The sequence below is a fragment of the Balaenoptera borealis genome (genome assembly GCF_965194805.1).
Source record: "Balaenoptera borealis genome assembly, chromosome: 1".
Lineage (NCBI taxonomy): Eukaryota > Metazoa > Chordata > Mammalia > Artiodactyla > Balaenopteridae > Balaenoptera > Balaenoptera borealis.
The window spans coordinates 169,559,225-169,587,206 of NC_138860.1; the positions used below are offsets into that span (position 1 = coordinate 169,559,225).

The following is a 27,982-nucleotide window of genomic DNA, read 5'->3' on the forward strand; positions in this document are numbered from 1 at the left end:
AAGGTGGTGTGTTGGTGCCAAGGTGGAACAGGAGGCAGAGAAAGGCAGAATGGCTGTCTGGCTCTGCCACCAACCTGCTGTGTGACCTTGGGCAAGTCACTTCCCCTCTCTGAGCCTCATGGTTTCTTTCTTCTGAGTTAATGATCTCAGCAGTGCCTTTCTGCCAAGGAGTATCCAGTGAGAGATGAACTTGGAAAGCTCTTTACAATCTGCAGAGCTCTGGGAGGGGAGTCACCAGCAAGAGGCAGGCTGGTGCCAGGTGGGTGGGTGCCAGGGTTGGGCCTGCAGCTTCCTGGGTCTCTGCCCAAGCTATGCCATCTGTGTGGTACCATCAGCTCCATCTCCTCTTGCCTCCCTGCCAGGAAAAAGGCTTCTGGGATCGTCTTACTTTATCAGGATCTTCTTTCTCCCTCCCTAGGCAGACCCTCTTTTCTCTCCTTCTGTGTAGTCAGGACTCTTGGGTGCAAGTGACAGAATCAAAAGTACAAGGAGGGAGAATTTGTTTAGGCATGGCTAGATCCTCAGACCTAAAACGATGTCTCCCAGACACTCCCCTTGCTTGTTCACTCTTCCTCCCTCACTCTCTTTCCTTTAGCTTTGGCTTCCTCCTCAAGCAGGCTGTCCCCAAGTGGTGGCAAAGACAGCCACCAACAGCTCTCAGCTGACACTACACCCATCCAGGTATCTTGGCAGATGGCATCTCTGTCCTGATGCCCCAGCAAATATCCAGGGTAACTCTCAGGAGCAGAGCGCAGGCTGAGTGCCCATCCCTGAACAGATCACTGTGTGTTGCTTATTTGGTTAGACTTGGGTCACTAGCCCACCGCAGAAATTAGAAGTGGGCTCAGCCCCACCCAAGCCACATGGACTGAGGGTCTGGGAGGCAGTTTCCAAAACGAAGAGATAAGTTCTGTCAACAGAAGAAAGAATATGGGACAGTCAGTAACAATTGGTATCCTTGGTACCTTTGTTCCTAAATGTATCAGCTGAAAGTTTGAACCAGGGGCTTCTGGAAAGGGAGTGTTGATTGAGTCCTATATCAGTTACCTTTTGCTGCGTAACAAATCCCTACAAAATGTAGTGGTTTAAAACAGCCATTTTAGGTAATTCCCCGGTGGTCCAGTGGTTAGGACTCAGCACTTTCACTGCCATGGGCCTGGGTTCGATCCCTGGTCAGGGAACTAAGATCCTGAAAGCCGCATGGCACAGCCAAAAATTGAAGAAAAATAATAATAAAAAATAAAACAACCATTTTATTTAGCTAACGATTCTGTGGCTCAGCTGGGAGACTTTTTGGTCTGGCGACCTGTCTTTGGTCAGTTGGTGGGTTGGCTAGCATCTGAATGATCTAGGATGGCCTCACACCTGTGTGTTGATGGTTGACTGGCTGTCACCTGGGGTGCCTTGGTTCTTTTCCCTGTGGCCTCTCTTCCTCCAGCAGGTCGGCTTGAGCTCTTTCACAAGGTGTTCTCTGTGTTACAAGTATAACAAGTGGGCAAGCTCCAATGCACCGGCGTTTTTCAAGCCTTCACTTGCTTCCTCTTTGCTAAAGTCCCCTTGAACAAAGCAAGTCACATGACCAAGCACAAAATTAGTGTGGGAGGGCACTGCTAAAGAGCATGGAAGTAGGAAGAGAAAGAATTTGAGGCCAATTGTGCAACCTACTACAGCTCCCTCAGGGACAGGGAGTGAAAAAAATCCCTTTTCTCTGTAGCCCATGGATCCCATGGGCCAGGGCAACCTCCAGATAGGGGTCCTTGGAAGAACGTGACCGAGCCCCCGGGCTTCCCTGGGGTCTCCAGGGCCCTGCCCTGGCTCAGCCCTAGGCCAGGGCTAGGGGGAGGCAGTCTGGATCCTGACTACACGGGCAGAGACCCGCCCCCCAGGGAAAGTATAGGTGCGAATGGGGAGGCTTCTTGGCAGGGAGGAAGGCGTTCTGAACCCTGGCTCCCATCTCCCTTTAGCCCACCCCAAAGTGATGAACAGGGCTCTGTCCTGCTCATCCTCACAAACCTGTCCTCACCTCCCAGCATCCCTTTGGTACTGTGGGGCTGGGATGGCTCTGAGACTTGTGTATAATCAGGTCATGGTTCCTCATCACCATGGTAACTGGTGTCACCTGCTCCACAGGGTTGAAAAGGAGTACCTGTCCTCCTTTTTTAGGTGGTGACTGTGGCCTCAGCCTGCTCTTTCCCACAGGTGGCTGCGTTGGAGCGGCAGATCTTTGACTTCCTGGGCTACCAGTGGGCTCCTATCCTAGCCAACTTCCTGCACATCATGGCAGTTATCCTGGGCATCTTCGGTACCGTGCAGTACCGCTCCCGGTACCTCATTCTGGTATGGCTCACTTAGCCTCTCCCCAAGCCAAGCCCCTCTTCTCATCCCCATCCGTCCCCACCTCGTTCTCCAGCCAAAGCTGCTCTCCACCCTGGGCACCTAGACCCCTGCCTCTGTCTTGGCTCCAGCCCAGCTGGTGATGTGGATGTCCAAATCCCAATGCTTCTTTGCTCAGTGGAGACAAAATTAGTATTTTTCCTAAAGAATTTTCTACAGAAAATTCCAAATATTAACAAGGTATATCACTTAGTGAGTGTCTACCATATGCCAGGCACGTGCTAAGAGTTTCACCTGCTTTACTTATCTTTACGACAGCCCTGCGAAGTTATCTCTTATCTCCATTTTCCAGATGAGGAAATGAGGCTCAGAAAGGTGGCAAGGCTTCCTAAAGTCACACAGCTAATAAGTGGCGGGGTTAGAGCATCCTGTCCAGAGCGAAGGCTCCTGCCGCATCACCACGCTGCCCTAGTAAGCCCGTGCGAGGGATGGACTTTGTCTTGTTTGGTTTCTCAAGTTGCTTCAGGAAGGCTTGGCTCTGTCCCTTGATGTTCATCAAGAATGTGATCTAGAGTGGCTAGTGTGGCCTTGAGGCCAATGCCTCCTGTGCCCCAATCCCAGGAGTGCATTATGTCCCCGGCTCCCCCCTCCTACTTCCTCTTTCCAAGCTCTGGTCCTTGATTATCAAACTCCTGTTTTCACCTAGTCTCATCCCTTGTCCCTTGCTCTTCCTCAGTGACTCATTTATACACCTCTCTTGAGGGAAAAGGCTTTTCGGTAGATTTACTACATAAATGCTTGACACCCAAAGTAACAATGCCATGTAATGTCAGGCACCCCCCAGAGCCCACTCGCGCTCATTCTAGGGCTTCTCCACACCTCCCACAGGCTCAGTTCCAGAAGCCAGGTGAACAGGGCCCTTCCAAAGCTCTCCCTCACCTGAGATAAGAGGACCCTTCTCTCCAGTTCTCAGGAAAGCCCCAGGCACCACTGTAAACGGCACTGTCTGCCAGACGGCTGCCACTGGCTTAGGCATAGGATTTGGGTGGAAATATCCAGCTCCTCTCTAGTTCTTTGCCATGGGTAGGATGCCCTCTGGTGTCTGTGGTTCTCTGCAGAGTGGATAGGATTAGCTACCAGAGGACTTAGGTTTGCATGCCAGCCCTACCTCTTCCTAGCTGTGTGATCTTGGAAACTGTAAACCTCTCTGAGCCTTAACTTGGTTATCTTTAAAGAGAAAGACAGTGCCTTCCCTGCAAGGCTCTCGTAAGGACTGGATGGATGTAAAATGATCTGTAAACTATATTGCTCTCTGAGTGAGGCATTGTCATAGTTTCCCCTGCGAAGGTCTCCTCAGTCCATTGACCCGCCCCATCCCCACTCCTCCAGGCCCCACCCTGATCCCACCTCTGCTTTCCCCAGTATGCAGCCTGGCTGGTGCTTTGGGTTGGCTGGAATGCGTTTATCATCTGCTTCTACTTGGAGGTTGGACAGCTGTCCCAGGTAAGCCTCAGGGCTGGCAGTGCCAGAGGGCAGAGCCTGACCTTTCCCATCCCCTGCCCCAAGGGCCCCTGTGGTGTGGGTCTCAGGGGCATCATCTCTTGAAGAGACCGCCCTCTACACATTCGAGTAATCTGTGCTCCCCATCCCCCATCCCTACGTTTTCATTTCTGGCATCCTCCGTACTTCTTGAAAACAAATGATGGGGAATTCCCTCGCAGTCCAGAGGGTGGCTTACCCTCTCTGAGCTTCAGTTTCCTCATCTAGTAAGTATAGTTAATAGAAACCCAAATTTCATGTGGTTGCTGAGGGGATGAAAGGAGATCGAACATCTCAGTGCTTGGCACCAAGTCAGCATGCAGTGAATATTTGTTAATGGACTGCCTGAATGAATGGATTGAGGAAAACATAGATGCACACATGGGTAAGAACTTCTGATGTAGGCCAGCCGCTTCTCCATTTCAAAAGGGGAGACCAAGGTCTAAAGAGGAGAGGTTTGCCCAGGGTCACACACAGGGAGCAGTGGAGAGGCTGAATGGGCTGTGAAGGGGTCTGTATTGAGGATTTCACCAACAGCTGGATAATTGGACCCGGTCACCATTAATGTCCCTTCCAGCCCTGAAATTCTGAGACTCCTGTGGGTTTGAACCAGCCCCTTCCATCTGTGATACAGTGAGGCCTGCATGGTCATCAAGCGCCACCTACTGGCCAAATGTAGACTTGCAGATACAGACTTCCTCCATACCTTTCACAAATCAAGCCAGGAAAGGAAGCTGTTACAACAACCCAGGTGTGAAGCAGACCTTATATAAAGTCTTCTGGAGGGAATTCTCTGGCGGTCCAGTGGTTAGGACTCGGCACTTTCACTGCCGGGGCCCGGGTTCAATCCCTGGTCAGGGAACTAGGATCCCACAAGAAGTGCGGTGCTGCCAAAAAAAAAAAGTCTCCTGGAGCCTGGGGAGGATTTCCGCCCCCCACCCCCACCCCGCCTCCGGCCCAAGCTCAGTATCCTAGGCCCCTCTGCCCCTAGGACCGGGACTTCATCATGACCTTCAACACATCCCTGCACCGCTCCTGGTGGATGGAGAACGGGCCAGGCTGCCTGGTGACACCTGTCCTGAACTCCCGCCTAGCCCTGGAGGACCATCACGTCATCTCGGTCACCGGCTGCCTGCTTGACTATCCCTACATTGAAGCACTCAGCAGTGCCCTGCAGATCTTCCTGGCTGTGAGTTCTCCTGTCTCCCTGCCTGTCCCAGCCCTGCCCTAGGCACTTTACACACACAGTTACATAATCCTCTTTCCTCTTAACAAGCCAGTAAGGTATTGCCCAGGTCCAACTGGGGAAACTGAGGCTCAAAGAGGTAAGATAATTGTCCAAAATCACACTCCCAGAACGGAGAATAGAACCAGGTATATTAAGTTTAAGGCGCAGTCATTTGACTTGAAGTTGTTATGGGTTTGCCTTCCTCTTAGCACACATGGCCCCCCCCAGCAGGGGTGGGCAGGGCCAGGCAGGGGGTGAAGGAAGAGCTTCCCTCTCCTCCCTCCCTCCCTCCCTGACCTGCTGTGTCCTCCCCCAGCTGTTCGGCTTCGTGTTCGCCTGCTACGTGAGCAAAGTATTCCTGGAGGAGGAGGACAGCTGTGAGTGTGGAGCCCCTAGGGAATTGGGGAAACCTGGCCGCGTGCCACCCCACGCAGTCAGCACCCTGGACAGGGGCCAGAGCAGGAGGGAGCCCTGGGTCGTTTAAGGCAGCGGTCCCCAACCTTTTTGGCACCAGGGACCGGTTTCGGGGAAGACAAGTTTTCCATGGATGGGGGGATGGAGGGGTGCTTTCGGGATGATTCAAGTGCACTGATTTATTATGGTCTCTGTGCAGTCAGACCTCTCTGCTAATGATGATCTGTATTTGCAGCCGCTCCCCAGCACTAGCATCATGGCCTCAGCTCCACCTCGGATCATCAGGCATTAGATTCTCGTAAGGAGCGCGCAACCTAGATCCCTCGCATGCGCAGTTCACAGTAGGGTTCTTGCTCCTATGAGAATCTAATGCCGTTGCTGATCTGACAGGAGGTGGAGCTCAGGCGGTAATGTGAGCAATGGGGAGCGGCTGTAAATACAGATGAAGCTTCGCTCGCTTGCCTGCCGCTTACCTGCTGTGCGGCCCAGTTCCTAACACCAGTACCGGTCTGTGGCCTGGGGGTTGGGGACCCCTGATTTAAGGGGCCCTTCTGGGGGCTGGGGAAGAAGAGGCAGCAGGGTGAGTGGGGATCTGCATAGCCAGCCCATTCTGGGCTGAGGCCCAGACGTCCAGGTGCCCAATCCAAGGCTCCAGCACTGCCCCCCTACCTGCCCCTCTTAGGCCCCTTCCTGTCGCTCTGAGGGGCTCCACAGCCCCATTCCTGTCAAGCACCGCCCATTCCCAGTTCGTCCCACTCCCACCCCCAACAGGTCTTGCCTTCCCCCAGCCTTCTCCCTTAAAGGGCCGCCCTCCCCATCCACCCCCCAGCTCTCTATCCTCTTGGGCCTTGGCCTATCCATCAGGACACTGCAGCAAAGCCCAACCCCTAAGGCCCTGTACAGGGTCTGGCCTCAGATTCCTCCCTTTCAGGACCCAGCCTCCCATAACTTATCCCCGTCACAGGCCCATCTCTAACCACGTGCCATCTGCCCTTCCACAGTTGATTTCATCGGCGGTTTTGACTCCTATGGATACCAGGCGCCCCAGAAGACGTCGCATTTACAACTGCAGCCTCTGTACACGTGGGTCATGGCGTGGAGCAGGGTGGGGTAGAGGGACCCAGGCGCGGGCCGTTAGTGTAGGAGAAAGAAGAGGAGGGAGGAGCGGAGAGGGCAGCCGGATCTCTCCGCCACCCTACTTAGGGGTCCACTTCCCTAACCTGCCTTTGTTTCCTGCAGGGCGGGGTAGTAGCTTCTGCCCCACGACCACCCCCGCGGCTAGACTGACCGCCGCAGCCACGAGCTCCGGCCAAGATGGCAGGCGTGCCCCCTGGCGGCTCGCTGACCGGACTGCAGCCTGGGTCGGCTTGATATGGGTCCGAAGCGGACTTGGACTTGGCGCTTAGCAGCCTGGACTTAAGGGGTGGGGCGGGGGAGGGGCGGGGGAGGGGGTTCTCGGGGTTTGTATTTTTTTATCTCCACCTTGGCGTGTGCTGGAACCTCCCGCCCTTCTCCAGCCTCTCCCTTTCACCCTTCTTCACCCAGCATCCTGTCCCCTGTCCAGAGAGAAAGGACAGGACAGACAGACTCACCCCCATCTCACCACACTCATTCACCAGCCCTGGGGAAAGTTACCCTGAACTAGAAGCAGGAGTTCTGGGTTCTAATCACAGCTCCATCGCTAGCTCTCTGTGTGACATCTGGCAAAGCCCTTGCCCTCTCTGGGCCTCAGTTTCCCACCTCAAATAATTAAAATAATCCCTCTGTAAATGGAGCTCTTTCTAGCCTTTTCATTTGACTCTCAATTCCCTGGACTATACTGGGATTTTACGTAATCCCCATTTTGCAGATATGGAAACTGAGGCCCAGAGATGTAAAGCAATTTGCTTGAGGCCACACAGCTGGGCTTTTGGTGGCGGCAGGCCTTGAACACAGTATATGATCTGTAGTTTCAGACTCCAAAACCCATTTCCAAGCCCCCTTCCAGCTTGGACACTCTAGAACCCACGTGATATACACCACACTCACATACCACCGCCACCACTTGCCAACTCCTCTCTTAAAGCAATATATTCGTTCTCTTGTTGGGAACAGGATGGACGGATCCCAGAGCCCTGAATTCAGCCTGACCCACAGGGAAGCCTTCTTAGACTCGGCCTCTGTCCACCCTTGGCAAAGCTTTCAATCTCTCTCTAGCAGAAGGGGGACACGACTCAGTCGCCCCACCCCCTTCCATGTCCCTGAGCCTGCTGCACCCATGATCCCGCACCCCTTCAGCAACTCTGCCAACCCCTGATGGCTCCATCCACCTCACCAGTTGGAAGACGTGTGGTTCCAGAGTGGAAAAGGGCTCATCTGTGCTGCCTGGTCAACAGTGTTCAAAGATCAACAGTGTTCATGATCACGCCGGTGTCCAGAAGCAACCTCTAACAAATCCAGAAGTTGTTCTGAAGAGGCAGAATGGGGGTGTGGGTCATAGTGGGGGGTCTGGAGGGCCAGCACCTTTCCTTAAGAGCAAGTAGAGATGAGGGCTCATTCTCCTCACCTCCCTCCACAGACCCCTCTGAGAACCCTGCGTCCTGTGCGCTGGCTGGTAAATCTGAGGGCAGGAGGATCAGGCCTCAGCTTCCAGTTTGTGACATAGGAGTGGTCCTGGCTTAGGAAGGAGGGTGGGAGGCATGGGGGAACCAGATGGAAATACAGACGGTTGCACACCTGAGCCCATCCATGGTGACCATTCCTTGCTCTCCACTCTCTGATCTAGCATTCCCTCTCATCTAAGGCCAAAATATCCTGAACTTGGACCCCACCCCACCATCCCATCTGCAGGTCTGTGCCAAAGAGCCAAACCCAGGAGTTCTTCTGGTCACTACAGGGCCCAAGGTCCCAAATGGTGAGCCTGGTTAGCTATGGGTACAGCTCAGGAGGGCAACAGTTCCCTTCAGGCCTGGCTGCTGCTCTGCTCCTGGACCAAGTCCTGCCTCCAGCCCTCTCTTCTCAGAGCCACCCCAGCCAGCTGTCATCTCACCCCCGACCCCCAACCCCCTTTCTACTCAACGACTTGAGCCACTGGTGCTTTGAAGCCTTTTGTTTTTATAAGATGGTTTTTTCAAGGAGACTGAGTTTTCTTCTCACTGGGACCTTGCAAGGCAGGGAGTGTTGCCCTGGTTTCTGTGCAGGTGGGTTGATTAAAGATGGTGTTTTCTGACTTCCCTGGTGGCGCAGTGGTTAAGAATCCACCTGCCAGTGCAGGGGACACGGGTTCAAGCCCTGGTCCGGGAAGATCCCACGTGCCACGGAGCAACTAAGCCCGTGTGCTGCAACTACTGAGCCTGCACTCTAGAGCCCGTGAGCCACAACTACGGAGCCCGCGTGCCACAACTACTGCAGCCCTCGTGCCTAGAGCCTGTGCTCTGCAACAAAGAAGCCACCACAATGAGAAGCCCATGCACTGCAACAAAGAATAGCCCTCGCTTGCCGCAACTGGAGAAAGCCTGCACGCAGCAACGAAGACCCAACACAGCCAAAAAAATTAATTAATTAATTAATTTAAAAAAAAAAAGATGGTGTTTTCTTCTGTATCTTCCTGTCCTCCTGCCCTGTGAGTCGGCAGGGTCTTCTAAGGGAGAAGTCTTTGCATGGAGGGTGGGCAGAGGTTGGGAATCTATGTCATTGTCATTATCAGACATTCCTGGGGCACTGGCCTGTCCGTCTGGCTGGCTGTGTAGCTTTGGGCAAGTCACACTCCCTCTCTTTCCTCATCCATAAAATGCAGAGAGGGGATTAAATCAGTGGGTTCCCAAACCTGGCTTTGCAATCCCTTGGAGAGCTTTCTATTTTTCTGATTAAGTGCATTTTAAGGTTATGCTTTCAAATATCCTTTGCATCCTGGCTCTGCCCTCTTCCTAAAAATTCAGTTCCTGACTTGGAATAAGCTGGCAGACAGTGCTTTAGACACAGATTCCTGCATCCCAACTGGGACATCCTGGCTCCTTTTCTGACCGTACAAGAAGAATCAGTATTTTGAATTTTAAAATTTTACTTTTGTGTGTGAATAGGTAATAAGTATATGTGGTACAGGATTCAGAAAGTTCCAGGGGGCTATGTACTCTTACTTATTTTTCATATCTTTCCGAAGATAGTCAAAAATTTTTTAATTATATAAATTTTTTTTTTTCCTTTTTCACACAAATGGTAACATATTTTACTCACTCTTCAACTCCCTGCTTCTTTCACCTAACTCTGAATCTTGGAAATCTTCTCTCAGTAACACATGTGGAGCTGCCTCCCGTTCTTCCACAATGATTTGGTAGAATTGAGGTTTTTAAGATCCCCAGGTGACCTTGATGCAGTTAGGGGCCAAGAACCAGAGGTTCTACATAAGGATGCCCAGGTCCACTATTCAAACCTCTGTGGACCACTCCTGGTCGTGGAGTCAGAGGGAAATAAGGAGTTTATGGTCTAGTGGGGAGCCCACAGGGTGAGCAGGCAGAAGTTGATGCTAATAGCAGGTGGTCGATGCTGAGGACAGTTTAGCGTGAAAGGTGGTTGTTCATAGGAGCTCGGGAGAGAGGTGATCTGAACATCCTGGATGGACCAACAGCCTGAGCAGAGGTGTGGAGGGAGGAAAACCCGTAGTGTCTGGGGTAAAAATGCCCAGAGACGAACTAGCTGGAGGGAGCCTCGGTGGGGAATGTATTAGTTTTCTATCGCTGTCATAAGTTATCACAACTTCAGTATCTTAAAGCAGTATACATTTGTTATCTTACAGTTCAGTAGAAGTCCAACATGGGTGTCACTGGGGTAAAATCAAGATGTCTGGAGGGTTGCATTTCTTTCTGGAGTCTCTAGGGGAGAATCCATTTCCTTTTCTAGCTTCTAGAGGCTACGTGCATTTCTTGGCTCGTGGCCCCCTTCCTCCATCTTGGAAGTCAGCAACATCACAGCCCTCTGACTTTTTTTTTGCCCCTGGCCGCGCAGCATGTGGGATCCTAGTTCCCTGACCAGGGATCGAACCCGCGCCCCCTTGCAGTGGAAGCGTGGAGTCTTAACCATTAGACCACTAGGGAAGTCCCAATCTCTGACCCTTTTTGCATCATCACATCTCTCTAACCACAGCCAGGAAAGGTTCTCCACTTATAAGGATTCGTGTCATTGGATTGGGCCCACTCGAATACTCCAGGATAATTTCTTCCTCTCAAAGTCCTTAATTCCATCTGCAAAGTCCCTTTTGCCATGTAATGCATTCACAGGTTCCAGGAATTAGAATGTGAACCTCTTTGTGGGGCCATTATTCTGCCTTCCCAGGGAAGGAGTCGTATCCAGAAGCCCTGAATGTCAAACCAGAGTGCATCGGCCTGGTGTGATGGCAGGGGGAACTATTGAAGGATTTTGAGCAGAAGCTACTCAATTACAACTGTCCTGTAGAGAGAACTGGCAGGGCTGGAAGGGTGGGTTGGAGGAAGGAAGCAGGAAGCAGTGTTTTGTCTGGAAGAGGCCTAGGGTTTCTTACTTCCCTGTGTAAATGTGTGTTCTTGGGGGTATGTGTGTAAACTTGGGAGGTAAAGATCAGCATGAACTTCAGGAGTCAGACATCCCTGGGTCCCCGTTCATCACTCTGGAACCAGTCAAGCTGGCCTTCCCACAAAGCCCCGTGCAGCTCCTGCCATCCTGGGCCCATCTCCGGCAACCTCTGCACATTCGAATAATCCAGGTAGGACATACCTTCCAATAACTGCTGGGTCATAACGGTGCCCAAGCCATTCTTTTTTTTTTGATGTGGACCATTTTTAAAGTCTTTATTGAATTTGTTACAATATTGGTCTGTTATATGTTTTTGTTTTTTTGGCCCCGAGGCATGTGGGGATCTTAGCTCCTGACTAGGGATCGAACCCACACCCCCTGCATTGGAAGGCAAAGTCTTAACCACTGGACCACCAGGGAAGTCCCCCCAAGCCATTCTTTGAAGCACTAGAATACAAATTCCCCAAGGTGCATTTGACAAGCATAAGAGTCACCTGGGATTTGTAGACAGACTAGTGTTTGCTTGAATGCGTTGGAATTGGGTCTTGCTGTTTCTACACAGACTAGGCATGAGGGAGGGCCTGACACCAAGACCTTATTGCCTTATAAGATTCAGTACTCCACAGGCATGGCCCTGGACAGGGTTTCTCAAACTTGCAGAGCATAAGCAGCCCTTAAAAATCCAAATTCCTGAGCCTGATCTGAGCCACACTGAACCCAACATCTGGGCAGTGGAAGGAACTTGTGTTTTTCACTAGTGCCCCAGGTGATCCAGGTTTGGGAAATCCTAGACCCAGGTAAAGAGGCATTCAAACATTTTTGAAACTTCCCCTCCCCCAGTGTCATGGAAGGCCTACCAAATTATGCCTGCCAGCTCCCTCATATCAGAACTCGACTCTAAGACTCTCTCCCCCAAGTTTAATTGCATTTGTTAATGATTGTTACAGTCTTAAATTTTTAAAAAATGGGTTAATAATTTCAAAGTCTAGGATCAACTCTTGAACTTAAACATTGACAACTTTACCACTCGGTTAGTTTGAGCAAAGGCAGGTCTGAGTTTGCCTGCCACCACCTGTGCTGGGGACCACACCCCCACCCTGAGCCTTGCTTCCAGGGATTCAGCGATTCAACCAGACTGAACAGGCCCAGGCCGACTGGGGCTGCAGAGAGAGCCCTGGGCTGGGCATCCAATACTGAAATACTTCAGAACTGAAGTTTGAGTTCTTCCTCTGCCCCCTTCTCATCCTGGGACCTGGGGCCACTCCTCCCACCTCCGGTCTTGGTGACTTCATCAGTGAAATGAGAGGGCTGGACTTTGCAGAATATTCCTGGGCTTCTTTACTGCTGACATTCTGGAACAGGGCTTCTCCATCCTAACTGTACTTGGGATGTCTTTTTAAAATACAGATTTCTGGGCTCCACTCCTGTACCAGATTCTAATTCATTGGACCCAGAGCATCTGAATTCATCCTTCAAATATTTATTAAGAACTTACTATGTGCCAGGCACTGAGGATACAGCAGTGAACAAAACAGAACGTAATGCCCGCTCTAGTGGGGGATATCTATGGGAGGAGACATACATAGGTAAACCAGTAAAATATATGATGTGTCAGATAAGTGTCATGGAGCAAAAGAGGGCAGGGAAGGGAACACAGGATAGGGATTGATTCTGGTTTTAAATTGGACATCAAGTTAGTCAGGAAGGTCTCACTGAGAAAAAGTTTTGATAAAATACCTGAAGAAGAAGACAAAGGGAACAGCAAGTGCAAAGGGTCTGAGTCGGAGCCTGAATACTGGAGGGAAGCAAGGAGGCCAGGGTGGTTCAAAGCAAGGAAATGGGAGAGTGGTAAGAGATGAAGTCAGAGAGATAAAGGGGTGGGGGGAGTGTCAGATGCTGTATTGGCTTGAAGAACACCATAAGGGCTTCAGTTTTTAATCTGAGATGGGAAACCACAGAGCTGGGAAGAATCCCTTTGGATACTGTGTGGAGAACACACTGTAAGGGGTCAAGGGCTGAAACACAGAGACCAGGTCAGATACTATCAAGATAATCCAGGTGTGGGATGGTGGTGCTCGGTCAGAGTGGCAGCAGTGGAGGAGGTGAGACATGGCTGGATACCAATATATTTTGAGTGTAGGACCAAGAAGATTTGCTGGGGGGTTGGCTGTGGGATGTGAATGAAAGAGCAGAGTCACACAGGACCCCAAGGTTTTCAGCCTGAGTGAGTTGCCCTTGCGATGGGATGACATCAGGAGGAGAAAGTTTGGGGACAAACTCCCGTGTTCTGGTTTTGGACACCTAAAGTTTGAGATGCCTGTTAGACATTCAAGTGGAGATGTCAAGGAGGCAGTTGGGTATAAAAGAGGAGAGTTCTGGGCTGAAGATAGGAAGTTTGGAATCATTGATGTTGAGATGGTGTTTCAAGTCATGACAATAGATAAAATCACCAAGAGAGTGAATGTAGACAGGGAAGAGGGTTGAAGACAGTCCTGGGAGCTGGAGAACATTAGGAGGAACCAGCAGAGAAGGCTGAGGTAGGCAAACCAGGGAGCTGATACGAACTAGCATTTTGAGTTCACTCAGTTTACTGATTTCACTCTCTGTCAAGAAATATTTACTGAGCACCTCTTATATTCCAGGCACTGTTCGAGACACCGAGGCTACAGCAATGAACAAGGCAGACAACGCTTTAGCTTTCTCTCTTACAACTTAGCTTCTAGGCAGAATTGACATATATTTTCTTGTTTAGTCTTCCTAACAATCCTAAGAAGTTCCATTACCACCATCTTATAGATGGAGTCACTAAAGCTGGGAGAGATTGTCACCTATTCAAAGTTACACAGCTAGTAAGTGGCAGAATCAGCATTTAAATCCAGCCACTCTGACCCCTGACTCATTATCTAACCACTGAACACACACTGCCTCATGGGGAATTCCAGTGCCCAGGCAGGGCTGAGAACCACTGCTCTAGGATACTCTTAGCTTTCTACTGCTGTATAGAAAATTACCCCAGAACTTAGCAGATTAAGTCAACAAACACTGTCTTAAAGTTTATGGGTCAGAAATTTGGGAGCAGCTTAGCTGGGTGGTGCTGACCAGGGTCTCTCATGAACTTGCAGTTTAGAGTTAGGTCAGGGCTGCAGATGTGTGAAGGCTTGGCTGGGCTGGAGGGTCCACCTCCAAGATTGCATAATCACGTGGCTGTTGATAGAAGGCTTCAGTTCCCTTTCACATGGAGGAAGTGAGCCACATAAAAAGTGGATCCAGAACAAGTGATCTGAGAGAAAGAGAGAGCAAGGAGGCTAGGAAGACCTAGTCTCAGAAGTCACACACCATCACTGCCACCACATTCTGTTGGTTGGAAGTGACTCACTAAGTCCAATCCACATGAATGAGTAAGCAATTAGTCTTCACCTTTTGAGGGAAAGATTGTCAAAGAGTTTGTAGACATACTTTAAAAGCCCTAGAGCGACTCTGATTGTTGTTATAATACACTTACATTATTGGGTTGGCCAAAAAGTTCATTTGGGTTTTTCCGTAACATCTTATGGGAAAACCCAAACGAATTTTTGGCCAACCCAATATTTTTAAGAAACCAAACAGGTGCATAGAAGAAATGGGCTGTCAGTCTCCTTTCCTCCACTCTTCCCTGTGACCTTCTGGATTCAAAAACTCAAAACTTTGAGCAGTAGGGAAAAGGGGATCTGATCTATTCATTGGTGGAGAGTGCATGGTGCCTGGGACATGGTAGACACTTGATAAATATTTATGGAAGACACCTGCTGGAGGACCTCCTATAATCAGACATATGGGTTCATTCCATGGGTATACGAATCCACAGGTTCATAAACTGCCTCCACATGTCTGTTCTGGTGCTAAGGTGCAAAGATAGATCTGACCTAGTCCCTGTCCCCAGAGGGAGCCCTCAGACTGGAGAGGGGGAAAATTTAATACAAAAAACAAAAAACAAAATAGATGCTATAAGTGGCAGTATGATCCGGGGATGCAGTGGAGAATCATGGTGGAAGCACAGAAGAGGGCAATCGAGGGAGGCTTCATAGAAGAGGTGGCACTTTGAACCGAGACTTGAAGAATGAGGCAGAGTGAGTTTGGAAGACTTGTGTGGAGAGAAATGGCATTTCAGGCCAAAAGAACAGCTTGTTCAAAGACGTAGAGGTGTGAGAGAACCTAGCATGTTTGGGGAGTTTCAGAGTTAGAAGGAATCTTGGTATTATTTAGCGGAAACCCCGGTACTGCTTGCCTCTCCTCATAATAGTAATAGCCAGCATTCTCAGATGACTGCCACCTGCCAGGCACTGTGCTAAGCACTGTGGACGGATTGTCTGATTTGAACCTCACAACAACCCTATAAGGTGCCTATTATGATTATCTCCAGTTCATAAATGAGGAAACCGAGACTCAGAGAGGTTAAGTACCATGGCCAGGGCTGCACAGTGAGTAAGTTGCAGAGCTGGGACTTGAATCAGGATCTTTCTGACATACAAGCCTGTGTTTTTAATCTCTGCATTGCACTACGTCTGCATTGTTAAGTGGTCTCGTAGCCTCAACGTGCACACTTGGAGTGATGGGAAGCTCACCATCTCTCCGGCCAGGACAAAGAGGCCGTGGAGGTCTTTCATTCCAGTCCTGAAATGCTAGGAATCACCAGCCTAATTGAAGCAAGGGCTTAATAGAAAGACAGGCACCGGCTTCCCCGGTGGCGCAGTGGTTAAGAATCCACCTGACAACTCAGGGGACACGGGTTCGAGCCCTCGTCCAGGAAGATCCCACATGCTGCGGAGCAACTAAGCCCGTGCGCCACAACAACTGAGCCTGCGCTCTAGAGCCCGCGAGCCACAACTACTGAGCCCGCATGCCACAACTACTGAAGCCTGTGCACCTAGAGCCCGTGCTCTGCAACAAGAGAAGCCACCTCAATGAGAAGCCCACGCACCACAACGAAGAGTAGCCCCTGCTCACCACAACTAGAGAAAGCCCACGTGCAGCAGCAAAGACCCAACGCAGCCAAAAATAAATAAATTAAATAAATTAATTAAAAAAAAAAAAAAGAAAGACAGGCAGTACCTTGTGTGTCAAGGCAGCAAGCATTTACTGATTATCAATCCAATTCCATTTACCCAAAGAGCTCTGGTTCGAGGCAGCATGATCAGCACCTATTAGGGGAGATGATGGCTGCAGGGGCTACAAGGAGGGGCAACCTCTCCCGGGGGACTCAGGGCGGGCCTCCAGGAGTGACCCAGAGGGAAGGGCATGGATTTCTCTAGATCAGAGTTTCTCCAGCTCAGCGTTATTCCCATCTGGGGCCATATGATTCCTTGCTGCGGGAAGCTGTCCCGCACGCTGGAGGATGGTGAGCAGCACCCCTGTGCCCTGCCCACAAGATGTAACCCCACCCTCAGCAGTGACAACCAAAAGTGTCTCCGGACACTGCCAAATATCTCTGAGGGGCAATATTGCCCCTGGTGGAGAATTACCTCTCTACAGAGGAAATAAAGTGAGTTAAGTCATCAAGGAGGGGTGAGTGAGACTTTGGGTAAAACACTTAACTTGAGCCTCCTTTTTCTCATCTGTAAAATGGGACAATATTTGAAAGGGTTATTGTGATAACTAATGAGAATACCTGTAAAGCACTTGACACATAGACGGCCCCCCAAAAATGTTAGTTCCTTTCCATTGTAAGACAAAAATGACAACCCCTGACCCCAGTCTCATCAAACCACGGGCTGCATCTGAGACTGTGATCCTTAGGCTCCAAACTGGGGCCTCGGTGTCTCTGCCCACACAATGGCACTGGGGTGAAGAGAGGAATGAAGCTAGATCAATGGCTCCCAACTTTTTAAATTACCATCCTCATCCTGGTCCCATTTTTAAAAAGAGAGCATTGATTAATAATTATTTCCCAATTGCCCAAGGCAGCTGTCCCAGCTCTGTGAGGCAGGACTCACCACATGACTTCCTGGAGAGTCGGTGATCCCAGCCCAGAACAGATTCCCCTGTTGGCTTGACAACCTCTTCCCACATCAATATGGGATGGTTCTCTGGATTCAGAAATACCGCGAGAGCACAAGGACCCCATTCTGTCACCAGAGACTCCCGAATAGCAGATTAAGAATCACAGATCGGTTGGTGATTATATGAGAGCAGGGGCTCCCAAGCCCCCAGCACCAACACCAAGTCCTGCAGCTACTGTGCCAGGCACGGGGCTTGGGGTTTCACTTGCGCCGCTGCCTCATTCAGTGATATCGTGGCCATTTCATAGATAAGGACACTGATAAGAATTGCATTAAACTGGTAGATTGCTTTGGGTACTATGGCCATTTTAACAACATTAATTCTACCAGTTTAAGAACATGGGATATCTTTCCTTTTCTTTGAATCATTGTCAGTTTCCTTTATCAATGTCCTATAGTTCTCAGCATATAAGTCTTTCATCTCCTTGGTCAGGTTTATTCTGAAGTTTTTTTGTTTTTTAATGTGATTTTAAAAGGGATTTTTTTTTTACTTTCCCTTTTTGATATTTCATTTTTATTGTAAAGAAATGCAACAATTATCCTGCTACCTTGCTGAACTCATTTATCAGTTCTAGTAGTTTTTGTGTGGAGTCTTTAGGGTTTTCTATATATAGTATCATGTCATGTCACCTGCCAAGGACACTGACTTCCAAACTTTCTCACCCTCCAGGTGAACACACCCTATATGCATTTCTGTCCACATCCTTGGCCTCCTGCTTTTGTGTCTAGGGAGGGTCCTCAGTGTGACTGGAGGGGTTTGTGAGGGTGGTGGGAACTAAAGGCCTGGGGCCCAACAGGGTAGGATGCTACTGACAGGAGGAAAATAATCGATATTAAATACTCACAGAGTCCTTTCAACGTTCCAGACTTACATTAACTCCCTTAATCCTCACAGAGACCCTGTGAAGCAGCTGCCGTAATTCCCATTTTATGGATGAGGAAACTGAGGCATAGAGAAATTAAGATTTCACAGGTGGTGAAGGGGGAAGACGCCTGTTTGTTGAGCGCCTGGCTGGGCACTCTTCATAAATGATATCGTTCATCCTCCCTACCATCTCCAGCAGAGGTACAGCCCCTGCTTTACCCTTGCTGTCTCTTGCTTGTTTTCACAATCTTAATCTTGCTCTCGCATTATCTCCCTCTGCCACCTTCCATAAGAAAACTGGGGAACACGGCTGTCACCGCGACATCTGCTGGCTGGCGCTGCATCTGTGCTGCCTCCAGACATCTGGACTGGGAGGGGACCACCTCGCCCAACCTTGAGTCCATGTCCTCCTGAATGCCTGGCCATCCTGTGGCCTAGCCAGCATCCTCCTTCTCCCTCTCCTTTCTTGTTCTCAGCTTCAGAAAGATCATGGGCCCTGGAGTTTGACCAGGGTTTGTGTCCTGGCTCTGGCACTTACTAACTGGGTAATCTTGGCCAAGTCTTATCATTTCTCAGGAGCTCATTGTGTCACTTGTAAAATCCCTCACTGGGCAGAGTTCTCTGAGGATCACAGGTGGTACTGAATGTAAAATATGAAGTGTGAGTTCCCTTCCCTTGGCCTCCAGGCACAGAAGGTGTCCTCTCTGCCTGCCTGGAGGGAGTGTGACGCAGTAGGATTCCACTCCAGTCTGTGCCCTCCGGATCCCTGCCCTTCCCTGGCATCTCCCCTCTTCCTGAAAGATAACATCTCATGAATTACCATGGATGGGGACAGGGAGGTTTCAGGGCCCCAAGGAGAAGGTAGATGGGGAGCTGGGGTCAATGGGACCCCACTGGGAGAAGGTCAGTGGGGAGATGGGAGGAGTCACGGTGACATAGAGCACTGGAAGCAACCAGGAAGGTGAGTTCTTGTCTCAGTTTAATGGGTCACTTTAGACAAGTCAGCTGCTGTTCTGAGCCTCAAGATTCCCAACTGTAAAATGACCCTAATAATTTATATCTTCAGGCCCTATAGGGTAAGGGCTTTGGAAATTGTAAAAGCTGTACACAGGGAAAGAACTCACTATATTTTGGAGTGGCCTGAGGCCTCCTTGCCAGACCACACTCTGGAGCAGTCTGGTGGGACCCGAGTCTCAGCTCTGACCCCCAGTGGGGCTCACAGAGGCCTCCTCCATCTGCCAGACGCAGCCTTTCTCCATCTGCCTCTGCAGCCCCAGTCTGCCCTCCTGGGATGGCAATGGGCAAAGGACCCATCTCACTGTCACAGGCCTTGGCCCTGAGAACCAGCCACCATCTCCTTCTGCGTTCTCTCCACCCCATGACCTGCTCACCTCCCTGCAGCCTTTGTCCAGAGGCCCCAGGAAGTGTCTCTGAGCCTTCACTGTGGTAAGCACTCCCATTGCCCAGAAGTGAAAACAGAGCCCCTGGAAGGGAAAGAAACTGTTCCAGGTCTGGGGACCATCATGTCTCCCCACTCCATGCCTGCAAGGACTGGCCGGGGGTCTGGACGTCACGGGCACGCTGCTGCTGGGGCCGCACCTTAGGTGTCCAGCCTGGTCCTGTCGGTGCTCAGTAGGTGTTTGTTGAGTAAGAGAATGGATGAATGACTAAACGAATGTGTGAAAGGACAGCAGTGCAGCTAGTATGGTTATTCCCTTTTACAAATAAGGAAACTGAGGCTTGGTGAGGCAAAGGGCCCTTTCCCTCGCCAGGCCACGCAGCCGTGACCGGACTCCTGGTCTCCGACTCTAAACCCCTTGTTCTCCTCTGGGTAGGGATTCTGCCTCTTTGCCTGGGTCCTGCAGCATTTCCTGCTCTCCGAGGGCTTGGTAAGAACAACTGACCTAATTCCCTGGGTTTTAGGGTACCTGGACTCCCCCACATTCCCTACCTTCTTCTCCATGGGAAAAATATAAAAGACGTCATCTTAGCAGCCCCTCCTCCAGGGTGAATGCACAGGTCGGCCCCACTGGGATCTGCGGTCACCACCACCACCACCATGAGGTCTTCAAGGCCCTCTGACCCCTCTGATGTGGCCAGGCCACAGTTCCGGAGCTGGAGCTTTGGAACAGGCAGCACAGGCTCCAATCCCAGCTCTGCCCCAGGGCAAATCACTTTCCCTCTGCAAGCCTCTGTTTTACTTATACAGACCTGTTATTTGCACACCTCTCTCTCTCTCTTTCTCTGTCTCTCTCTGGGGTGTACTGGGTTTGTAAGGAGCTATGCATCACTGTGCCCGGCACACGGTAGGAACTCAATATACATGTGCCTTTTCTGTCCCATGTCATCAGTACAAGGTACATCAACACCTCCATTGTGAAGCCAATGCCATGGACCGCCAAGGAGTCTTTCAGCTTAGGCCAGCCAGGGAGAGATGGGGTGGCCCGTGATTGCCTGTGCCTCCAGCCACAGCCCTATCAGGGTGCAAATGAAGCTTCTTTGCTTTCCTCTTCCCACCAGAGTGTCACTCGTTTGCCGTCCTGAGTCCTGGTGTTGGCCCAGCCAGCATCCTTGGTCTGGCTCCCCAAAGGGCTTGCTCCTTCTGTTCCAATGATCTATTGCTGCCTAACAAATCAACCCAAAATGTAGTGGCTTAAAACATTTTAATATATCTCACAATCTGGGGGGTCAGGACTTGGGAAGGTTTCGGCTGGGCTATTCTGCCCCATGGCATCAACCCAGGCCGCTGGGCAATATTTAGTGAGTGGTTAGGTTAGTCTGGTCTTGGGATCCAAGGCACCCACGAGGCTGCCCTCACATGCCTGGCGTCTTGGTGGCAACAGCAATAAGACTGAGCTCAGCTGGGCCCCTCTCCGTGTCGTCTCAGGGTCTTCCCACGTGGTCTCCCCAGCAGAATCGTTGGAGTTTCACATGGTGATGCAGAGCTCCAAGAAACCAAGGTGGCAACTGCCAGTCCTCAGAAAAGCTAGGTTTGGAACTGGCACAGTATCACTCCCACCATAGTCCATTGGTCAAAGCAGCCACCGGCCAGCCCAGATTCAAGAGAGGGAACCACTGACCCTACCTCTTTTTTATTTTTTTGGCCGTGCCGCGCGACTGGTGGGATCTCAGTTCTCCGACCAGGGATTGAACCTAGGCTCTCGGCAGTGAGAGTGCGGCATCCTAACCACCGGACCGCCAGGGAATTCCTGACCCTACCTCTTAATAAGAGGGTTGGCAAAGAATCTGTGGTCACCTTTAATCTGTCACACCATCTAAAGTCTCTCCATCCCCCTGAATTTAATACAACATAGGTAGTCTCAGCTCCGACTGTGCCAATGTACAGGGTACTAAAGATGAAATGGTAATGGCGGAGGAGAGGGGACATTTAAAGCCACGGCTGTGTCCTAAGGAGTGAAGATTCCCTTGTACGGAAGGCATCTTGTTTCTTCTGAATTCCTAAGGGGGCTGGATTTGCAGGGGAGTAGGGGCTAGAGAGAATGGAACATCTTCTACGTACAGGGAGAGAAGAAAGTTGGAGGCCCTGTGGAACAAACTGGGAAGAAGGGGAGAAAGGGGAAAAGGCCTGGGAAACCTGCAGGGGGTGAGCTGGATGAAAACCTTCCGATGGAAGAAGAACTTTTCAGACAGATGTCTAATATTCCCATTCATTCATTCAGCTGATGTCTATCTCCTGCCCACCAGTGCTGAGCACTGAGAACATGATGATGAGCAAGGTCAGTCCCTACTTACAGTCTCGTGGAGGACGCAAACAAACAAACAAAAAGTAAAAAGACACATAAGCATAGTAATTACAGGACTTCCCCGGTGGTCCAGCAGTAAAGCGTCCACCTTACAATGCAGGGGACGCTGGTCTGATCCCTGGTCGGGGAACTAAGATCCCACATGCTGCAGGGCAACTAAGCCCGCGTGCCTCAACTAGAGAGAGAAAATACGCATGCCACAACTAGAGAGAAGCCCATGTGCCACAACAAAGAGCCCGTGCCACAGTGAAAGATCCCGTGTGCCGCAACTAAGACCCGACGCAGGGCTTCCCTGGTGGCGCAGTGGTTAAGAATTTGCCTGCCAGTGCAGGAGACACGGGTTCGAGCCCTGGCCCGGGAAGATCCCACATGCCGTGGAGCAACTAAGCCCGTGCGCCACAACTACTGAGCCTGTGCTCTAGAGCCTGTGAGCCACAACTACTGAAGCCCGCGTGCCTAGAGCCTGTGCTCCGCAACAAGAGAAGCCACCGCAAGGAGAGGCCCATGCACTGCAACGAAGAGTAGCCCCCGCTTGCTGCAACTAGAGAAAGCCTGCGTGCAGTAACGAAGACCCAAGGCAGCCAAAAATAAATAAATTAATTAATTAATTAAAAAAAAGACCTGATGCAGCCTAAATAAATTAATAAAATATTTTTTAAAAAAACATAATAATTACAAATTGCAGGACTTCCTGGTGGCTCAGTGGTTAAGAATCCACCTGCCAATGCAGGGGACATGGGTTCGAGCCCTGGTCTGGGAAGATTCCACATGCCGCGGAGCAACAAAGCTCGTGTGCCACAACTACTGAGCCTGCGCTCTAGAGCCCGCGTGCCACAACTACTTCAGTAGTTTGCTACCCACACAAAGGCCTGTGTGAGGGGGATTTGTGGGAATCAGAGAAAGAGGCTGAGTTCTAGATCTGGTTTAAAAAATTAGTACCAGAGACAGGAGAACAGGATGGAGATGCTTCCAAGAGCTAAACTAATTAAGCATGAACAGGGGCTCAAATTCCTAGCTCCATCCCCACACTGCATTTCCAGGATTTTGCAGACATCTTGCAAGCGTAGGGACCTCCACAGAGTATATGAACGGAGGAATCAAATGATCCATCACAATCTGGGTTCACGATTCCTGCCCTTGATGGGGGAGTGTGTCACAACCCAACAGGGGAAGCACCCTCTACAAAACTGGAGCACATCGGAATCAGATGTGGCCGGTGACGGATGCCTGAAGGAAGGACTTAGGAGCACAACCTTGAAACACAGAGCAGGGAGAACTGATTATTCCTCTGGGTGAGTTCAGAGAAGACTTCCTGGAGGAGGGGACATTTGAGCTGTGCCTCGAAGGATGAGAAGGAGCTTGCTGGGCAACAGGGAGAATGAATTAGTTTGTGTCAAGCGAGAATGAATTAGTTTGTGAATCGTCCAGGTGGGTGGCCAGTTCTGTTCCTTGCAGTTACTCAAGGACCCAAGCCATTCTCTACAAAATTGTCATCATCAAGGTCTCTGGCAGTTGTCTCAGCTCACACACCTCCACTGCCTGCTCCTCTCCTGCTGCTCACTCTGCACTGAGAACTCTTGTCTCCACCATGTTCCTGTGCTGGGGGTCAAAAAAGACATAGCATGGGGCTGACTTGTCTCCTCATTGAAGTCAGGTTGGACCCACATCCAGGCTCTTCCCAGACTGGTTTCACCAACTTTTTAACCTCAGGAGCCAAGTGACAGAAAGCCTAATGCCCACCAGGGGAAGCACAAAGTTATTGGTCCCACAGCTGAACAGCCCAGGTATAGGCCTGGCTGCAGGCTCTCGAATGATGTCCCCAAAGACTGGTTTCTCCCTCTTCATCTCTCAGTGACAAGGCCTCTGGATTGGCCCAACTCTCAGACAGGCCCTCATGGTAGGGAGATGCTCCAGCCCCCATCCTCACCAGGCCATTGCCTGAAACCCATTCTGATTGGACCTGTGTAGGTCATGTGCCCACACATGAGCCAATCACCACAGCCAAGAGAATGGATATAAAGATTGGCCAAGCCACCTCATATGCTCTGATGCTGAGGATGTAGCTCCATCCTTACCACGTTGTCTAAGTGCAGGGGAACTGGTAGATCTCCAAAGAAAAATCAGAGGGGGACTTCCCTGGTCACACAGTGGTTAAGAATCTGCCTGCCAATGCAGGGGACACGGGTTCAAGCCCTGGTTCGGGAAGATCCCACAGGCTGCAGAGCAACTAAACCTGCACTTAGCAACTAAGCACCACAACTACTGACCCTGCACTCTAGAGCCCGCGAGCCACAACTACTGAGCCCACGTGCCACAGCTACTGAAGCCTGCGCGCCTAGAGCCCGTGCTCCGCAACAAAGAGAAGCCACTGCAATGAGAAGCCCGCGCACCGCATCGAAAAGTAGCCCCCGCTCACCGCAACTAGAGAAAGACCACGTGCAGCAACAAAGACCCAACGCAGCCAAAAACAATAAAATAAATAAATTTATATTAAAAAAAAATCAGAGGGAATGGTTGCTTGGGAGGCAATCTACCAATGACCATTATGGTGCAAACCCCCTCCGCTTTCCACCAGCCTCAAAGTCTCTTCTCCCTTCCCCAAACCAATAAAGTCTATTCCTGCCTCCAGGCCATGGCCTATACCCTCCCCTGGCCACAAGTGCTCTTTCTTTACCTCGTTTTCTGAGACATAGATTAAATGCCACCCTTTCCAGCTTGGTTCACAAATATTTGCTGAGTCTTCTCCCTCCATAGAGGGCCTGTAGACACAGAGAAGAAATGGATTGGATACAATCCCTGACCTCTAGGAATTCACAGTCCAGTGGAACAATATTAGAAGCTACCATTTATTGTCTGAATGCCAGGCACTGTTATACCTTTTCACACATCACCTCATTTGATTTACACACACACAAAAAAATGGTAGCCACTATCCTTACTAGCCTCTGTGCACAGCCCTTGTCTCCTCAGACTGTAAGCTTTGAGAAAATCCACCAGCCTCTGACCACCTCTTCCTCCTCATCTCATGCCAGTCCTCTTTCTTGTTTGCATGCACCACGCTGATCTTCCTTCAAGTCCTTGACATTACCATGCTCCCTTCTACTCCAGGACCTTTGCACATGCAGGTTCCTCTGTCTAAAATGCTCTTTCTCCTATTTTGCCTAATTAACCTGTCAATCCTTCAGATGTCACATCAAACATCCCTCTGGTGGGGGGGGGGGTGTCTTCCCTGACCTTTCAGACCAGGCCAGTGTCCCCGCTTAGAAGCTTTTAGAGCATCCTACCCTTCTTCCAAGCACTACTCACAAGTATAGTTATATACTCATTTGTGTTTAGTGTCTGTTATCAGTCTCGCCACCAGACAATAAATTCCCATGAGGGCAAGACTGGGGTCTGTTCTCCTCACCAGATGATTTTTACCTAGCACATAACAAAAGCTCAGCAAATATTTGCTGAATGAATAAATTGTACATCCATGTGCCTATCCCCCAACACACAAGGGGGAGGAGCTGAGTCAAAACCTGTTAATGTGGTCGTAATCCAGAATGTGACAAAACAATGCTTAATTTAAAGGCAAATGGTACAGGCATTAAGTTCAATACTTGTTATAAGAGAAAAACAGTTAATGCTGTAACCTTAGATAGGAGATAGTGATGAGCTCAGACAGACCTGGCTTTGGGAGTCAGCTTTTGCAAGGTTTTAGGACAACTTCAGGGAGTTTAGGGGAAACAGTCCCAAGACTTCTTTTCTTATGCTGAAGCTGGGCGGAAGTATGCTCTCTCTTCTTCTGGGACTGAGAGGTGTAAACTCAATGAAAGCCTAGGGCTGTTTGTAATCATCTTGCTTGGCTGCATGGAAAAGAGAATTGAGGGATGATGAGAGAGATGGAGCCATACCTCAAACTAGTATACTTGTAGAGCTTGTCAGTTATTCCCTGCCCATCACCAACCCTTTTTGGCTTTAATTTGTGGTAGGTTTCTGCCACTTGCAACTGCTAGAATCCTGGTTACCACAATGTTCAAACAAGTCTAATCTAGATCTTAAGTGGGCAGGAGACCCAAGTGAAATCATAAAAGGTTTAGCATGAACCTGGCACATAATAGGCATGCATCACCCAGAAAACACCATTTTTATAGTTCCCTATACTTTTCCACCAAAGTACATATCACGATTTTAACTGAGCAATTATTCCTGTCATTAATTTTTCACTGTCTTCCAATTAGACTGTAAGCCTTGTTTGTGTAGAAACTCTTCACTACATACCTTCCACCCATTATATGACCAAGCACAGAGTAGGTAATCAATAAATATTTTTTAAATGAATGAATCAGTGAATAAATAATTAGGCAGTAATTACATGGTGGTTAAGAGCATGGGCTTTAGGGTAAGAAAGACTCCAAAAATGCTAAGTCAGACCCCAGGTTTAAGTGCTTCTGCCACCTACTAGCTGTGTTAACGTGGGCATGCCACATAAACGCTTCTGAGCCTCAGTTTTCTCAGTGTAAAACAGGATGATAATATTACCTATTCTACGGATTGTCGTGTGGGAAAAATGGAAATTGTGTGAAGTATTAGTACAGCTATTAATACAATTCTTCCTAGCAAGCATATAAAATGCATGTTGGTTAAGGGGCTGACAACAAGGCTTCTTCTTCACTTCCATTCTCCCAACCCACTCTCCAACGACCCTGCGAAACAAGACAGGTCGTGGTCACTGCACAGAAGAGGAGCAGGACCCACGCAGGGGGAGGACTTGCTCCAGGACTTACCAGAGAATCGGACCTACTGGTTCTCAGGACGGGCGGATCTGGCCGGGACCAGCAGGTGGAGCTGCGGAGCGAGCTGCTTCCTGGAAACGTCTGGGGTCCCCCCCCCACCAGGCGCTCCGACTCGGCGTCCGGCCCTCGGGCCCCGCCCACTGCGCCGCCTCCAACCTCACGCCTTCCTCCACTACTGTCCTGCTCGGCCCGCAGCTCCCGAAGCTCGGGCCCCGCCTCCAACCCCACCCCCGTGGAGCGCGTCTCCCCGGCTCCGGGCCCCTCCGAGCCCCGCCCATCTCCCCCAGGTCGGGCCCCGCCCACTCCGCGCTTTACCCCGCCGCTCCCCGCCCCCTCTCTCCAGAGTTGAGCCCCGCCCCGGCCTCCACCCCCTCCTCCCCCGGCTCGGGCCCCGCCCCTCAGCCCCATGGACTCTTTTGTTCCAGAGCCAAGGCTCCCGGGTGTTGGGAGCTGCTGACTCAGCGGAATGAAACCAGACCTTGGCGCCCCACCCCTACCCCACTCTCCTAAGAGAACTGGAGGTTGGCGCCTGGGGAGGTGGGAGGTGCGACCGCGCCGGCCCCGCCCTTCTTTTGTTCAGAGAACATTCCTTTGCTCCAGCCTTCCCAACCTGGAGTCTGTGGTTACTGTTTCAGGTTACGTTTCGGGACAGTGACGCCAAATATGCAGCCCTAAAACCTGGCTCCTGCCACGTCCTAGTTGTTGAGCAAGTCTTTTGACCTTCCTGAACCTCAGTTTGCTCACTTGTAAAATGGGAACCAAAATGCTGCTATCGAAGGATCATCTGGGAGATTAACTGCGAAAACACAGCTATGAAAGCTGCAGGCACAAAGTGAACGCTAGATACCTGGCTTTGGAAGGTCGCCACTGATAAAAAGCTAACACTTATGTGTTGAGTTCATCTCCTTCCTTTCATCCCATTTTGCACGGACAATTCTTGGCCTTCCTCAGGATTTTGCAATCGCGCTTTCTCAGTAAGGGCTTTCCCTGATCGCCCCCGCACCTACAGGCTCCTGGAGTTATCCTGTCACACATTTCCTAGTAGGCAGTAACTTCCCCAATTCAAATACTTGCAACTACTTTTTTTTTTTAATTGAGGTATAATTTACGTTCAATGAAATGCACAAACGGAACTTAAACATGCAGTTCCACGAGTTTTGAGAAATTGAAAACATCCCTGGACTTTCCCGGCCGTCCAGTGGCTAAGACTCTGCGCTTCCACTGCAGGGGACACGGGTTAGATCCCTGGTGGGGGAAGTAAGGTTCCTGCATGCTGCGTGGCCAAACAACAACAGCAACAAACCAAAAACCAAAAAAGGAAAATATCCCTGTAACTTAAACTCTATCAAAACAGAGAATATTGCCAGCCCCACAGAAGGTTCCCTTCCCAATGAATCCCACCTCCCACCCCAGGCAACCACTGTTCCCATTTCTGTCACCCTGGATAAGTTTTGCCAGTTCTAGAACTTCATATAAATTAAAGAATACAGTATGACTTTTCT

The 27,982-nt window shown here is 50.3% G+C and overlaps 1 protein-coding gene and 1 long non-coding RNA gene across 6 annotated transcripts in view; one reads left to right on the plus strand and one right to left on the minus strand.

Moving 5' to 3' along the window:
- The window catches only part of NKAIN1 (sodium/potassium transporting ATPase interacting 1), a 42,731-nt gene extending 35,442 nt beyond the window's left edge, over positions 1 to 7,289 (plus strand). Inside the window, exons 2-7 of one of the 4 annotated variants that reach the window (XM_082343903.1) lie at positions 2,164 to 2,337; positions 3,757 to 3,837; positions 4,865 to 5,062; positions 5,418 to 5,478; positions 6,517 to 6,598; positions 6,755 to 6,896. In XM_082343903.1, the coding sequence (XP_082200029.1) occupies positions 2,164 to 2,337; positions 3,757 to 3,837; positions 4,865 to 5,062; positions 5,418 to 5,478; positions 6,517 to 6,598; positions 6,755 to 6,764 (606 nt within the window). In that variant the 3' untranslated portion in view covers positions 6,765 to 6,896. Of the gene's footprint in view, positions 1 to 2,163; positions 2,338 to 3,756; positions 3,838 to 4,864; positions 5,063 to 5,417; positions 5,479 to 6,516; positions 6,599 to 6,754 lie in introns of all 4 variants that reach the window. The other 3 variants (XM_082343904.1, XM_082343901.1, XM_082343902.1) reach the window with 3 other exon arrangements.
- Positions 1,236 to 26,655, minus strand: LOC309606669. 2 transcript variants are annotated; one of them, XR_014231994.1, is made up of 3 exons: positions 26,472 to 26,655; positions 4,638 to 4,760; positions 1,236 to 1,556 (listed from the first exon to the last, which is right to left on the minus strand). It is a non-coding gene; the product is annotated as an uncharacterized lncRNA (long non-coding RNA). The 2 variants fall into 2 exon arrangements; XR_014231995.1 differs by having other exon boundaries at positions 4,580 to 4,760.
- Positions 26,656 to 27,982: the final 1,327 nt, after the last annotated feature.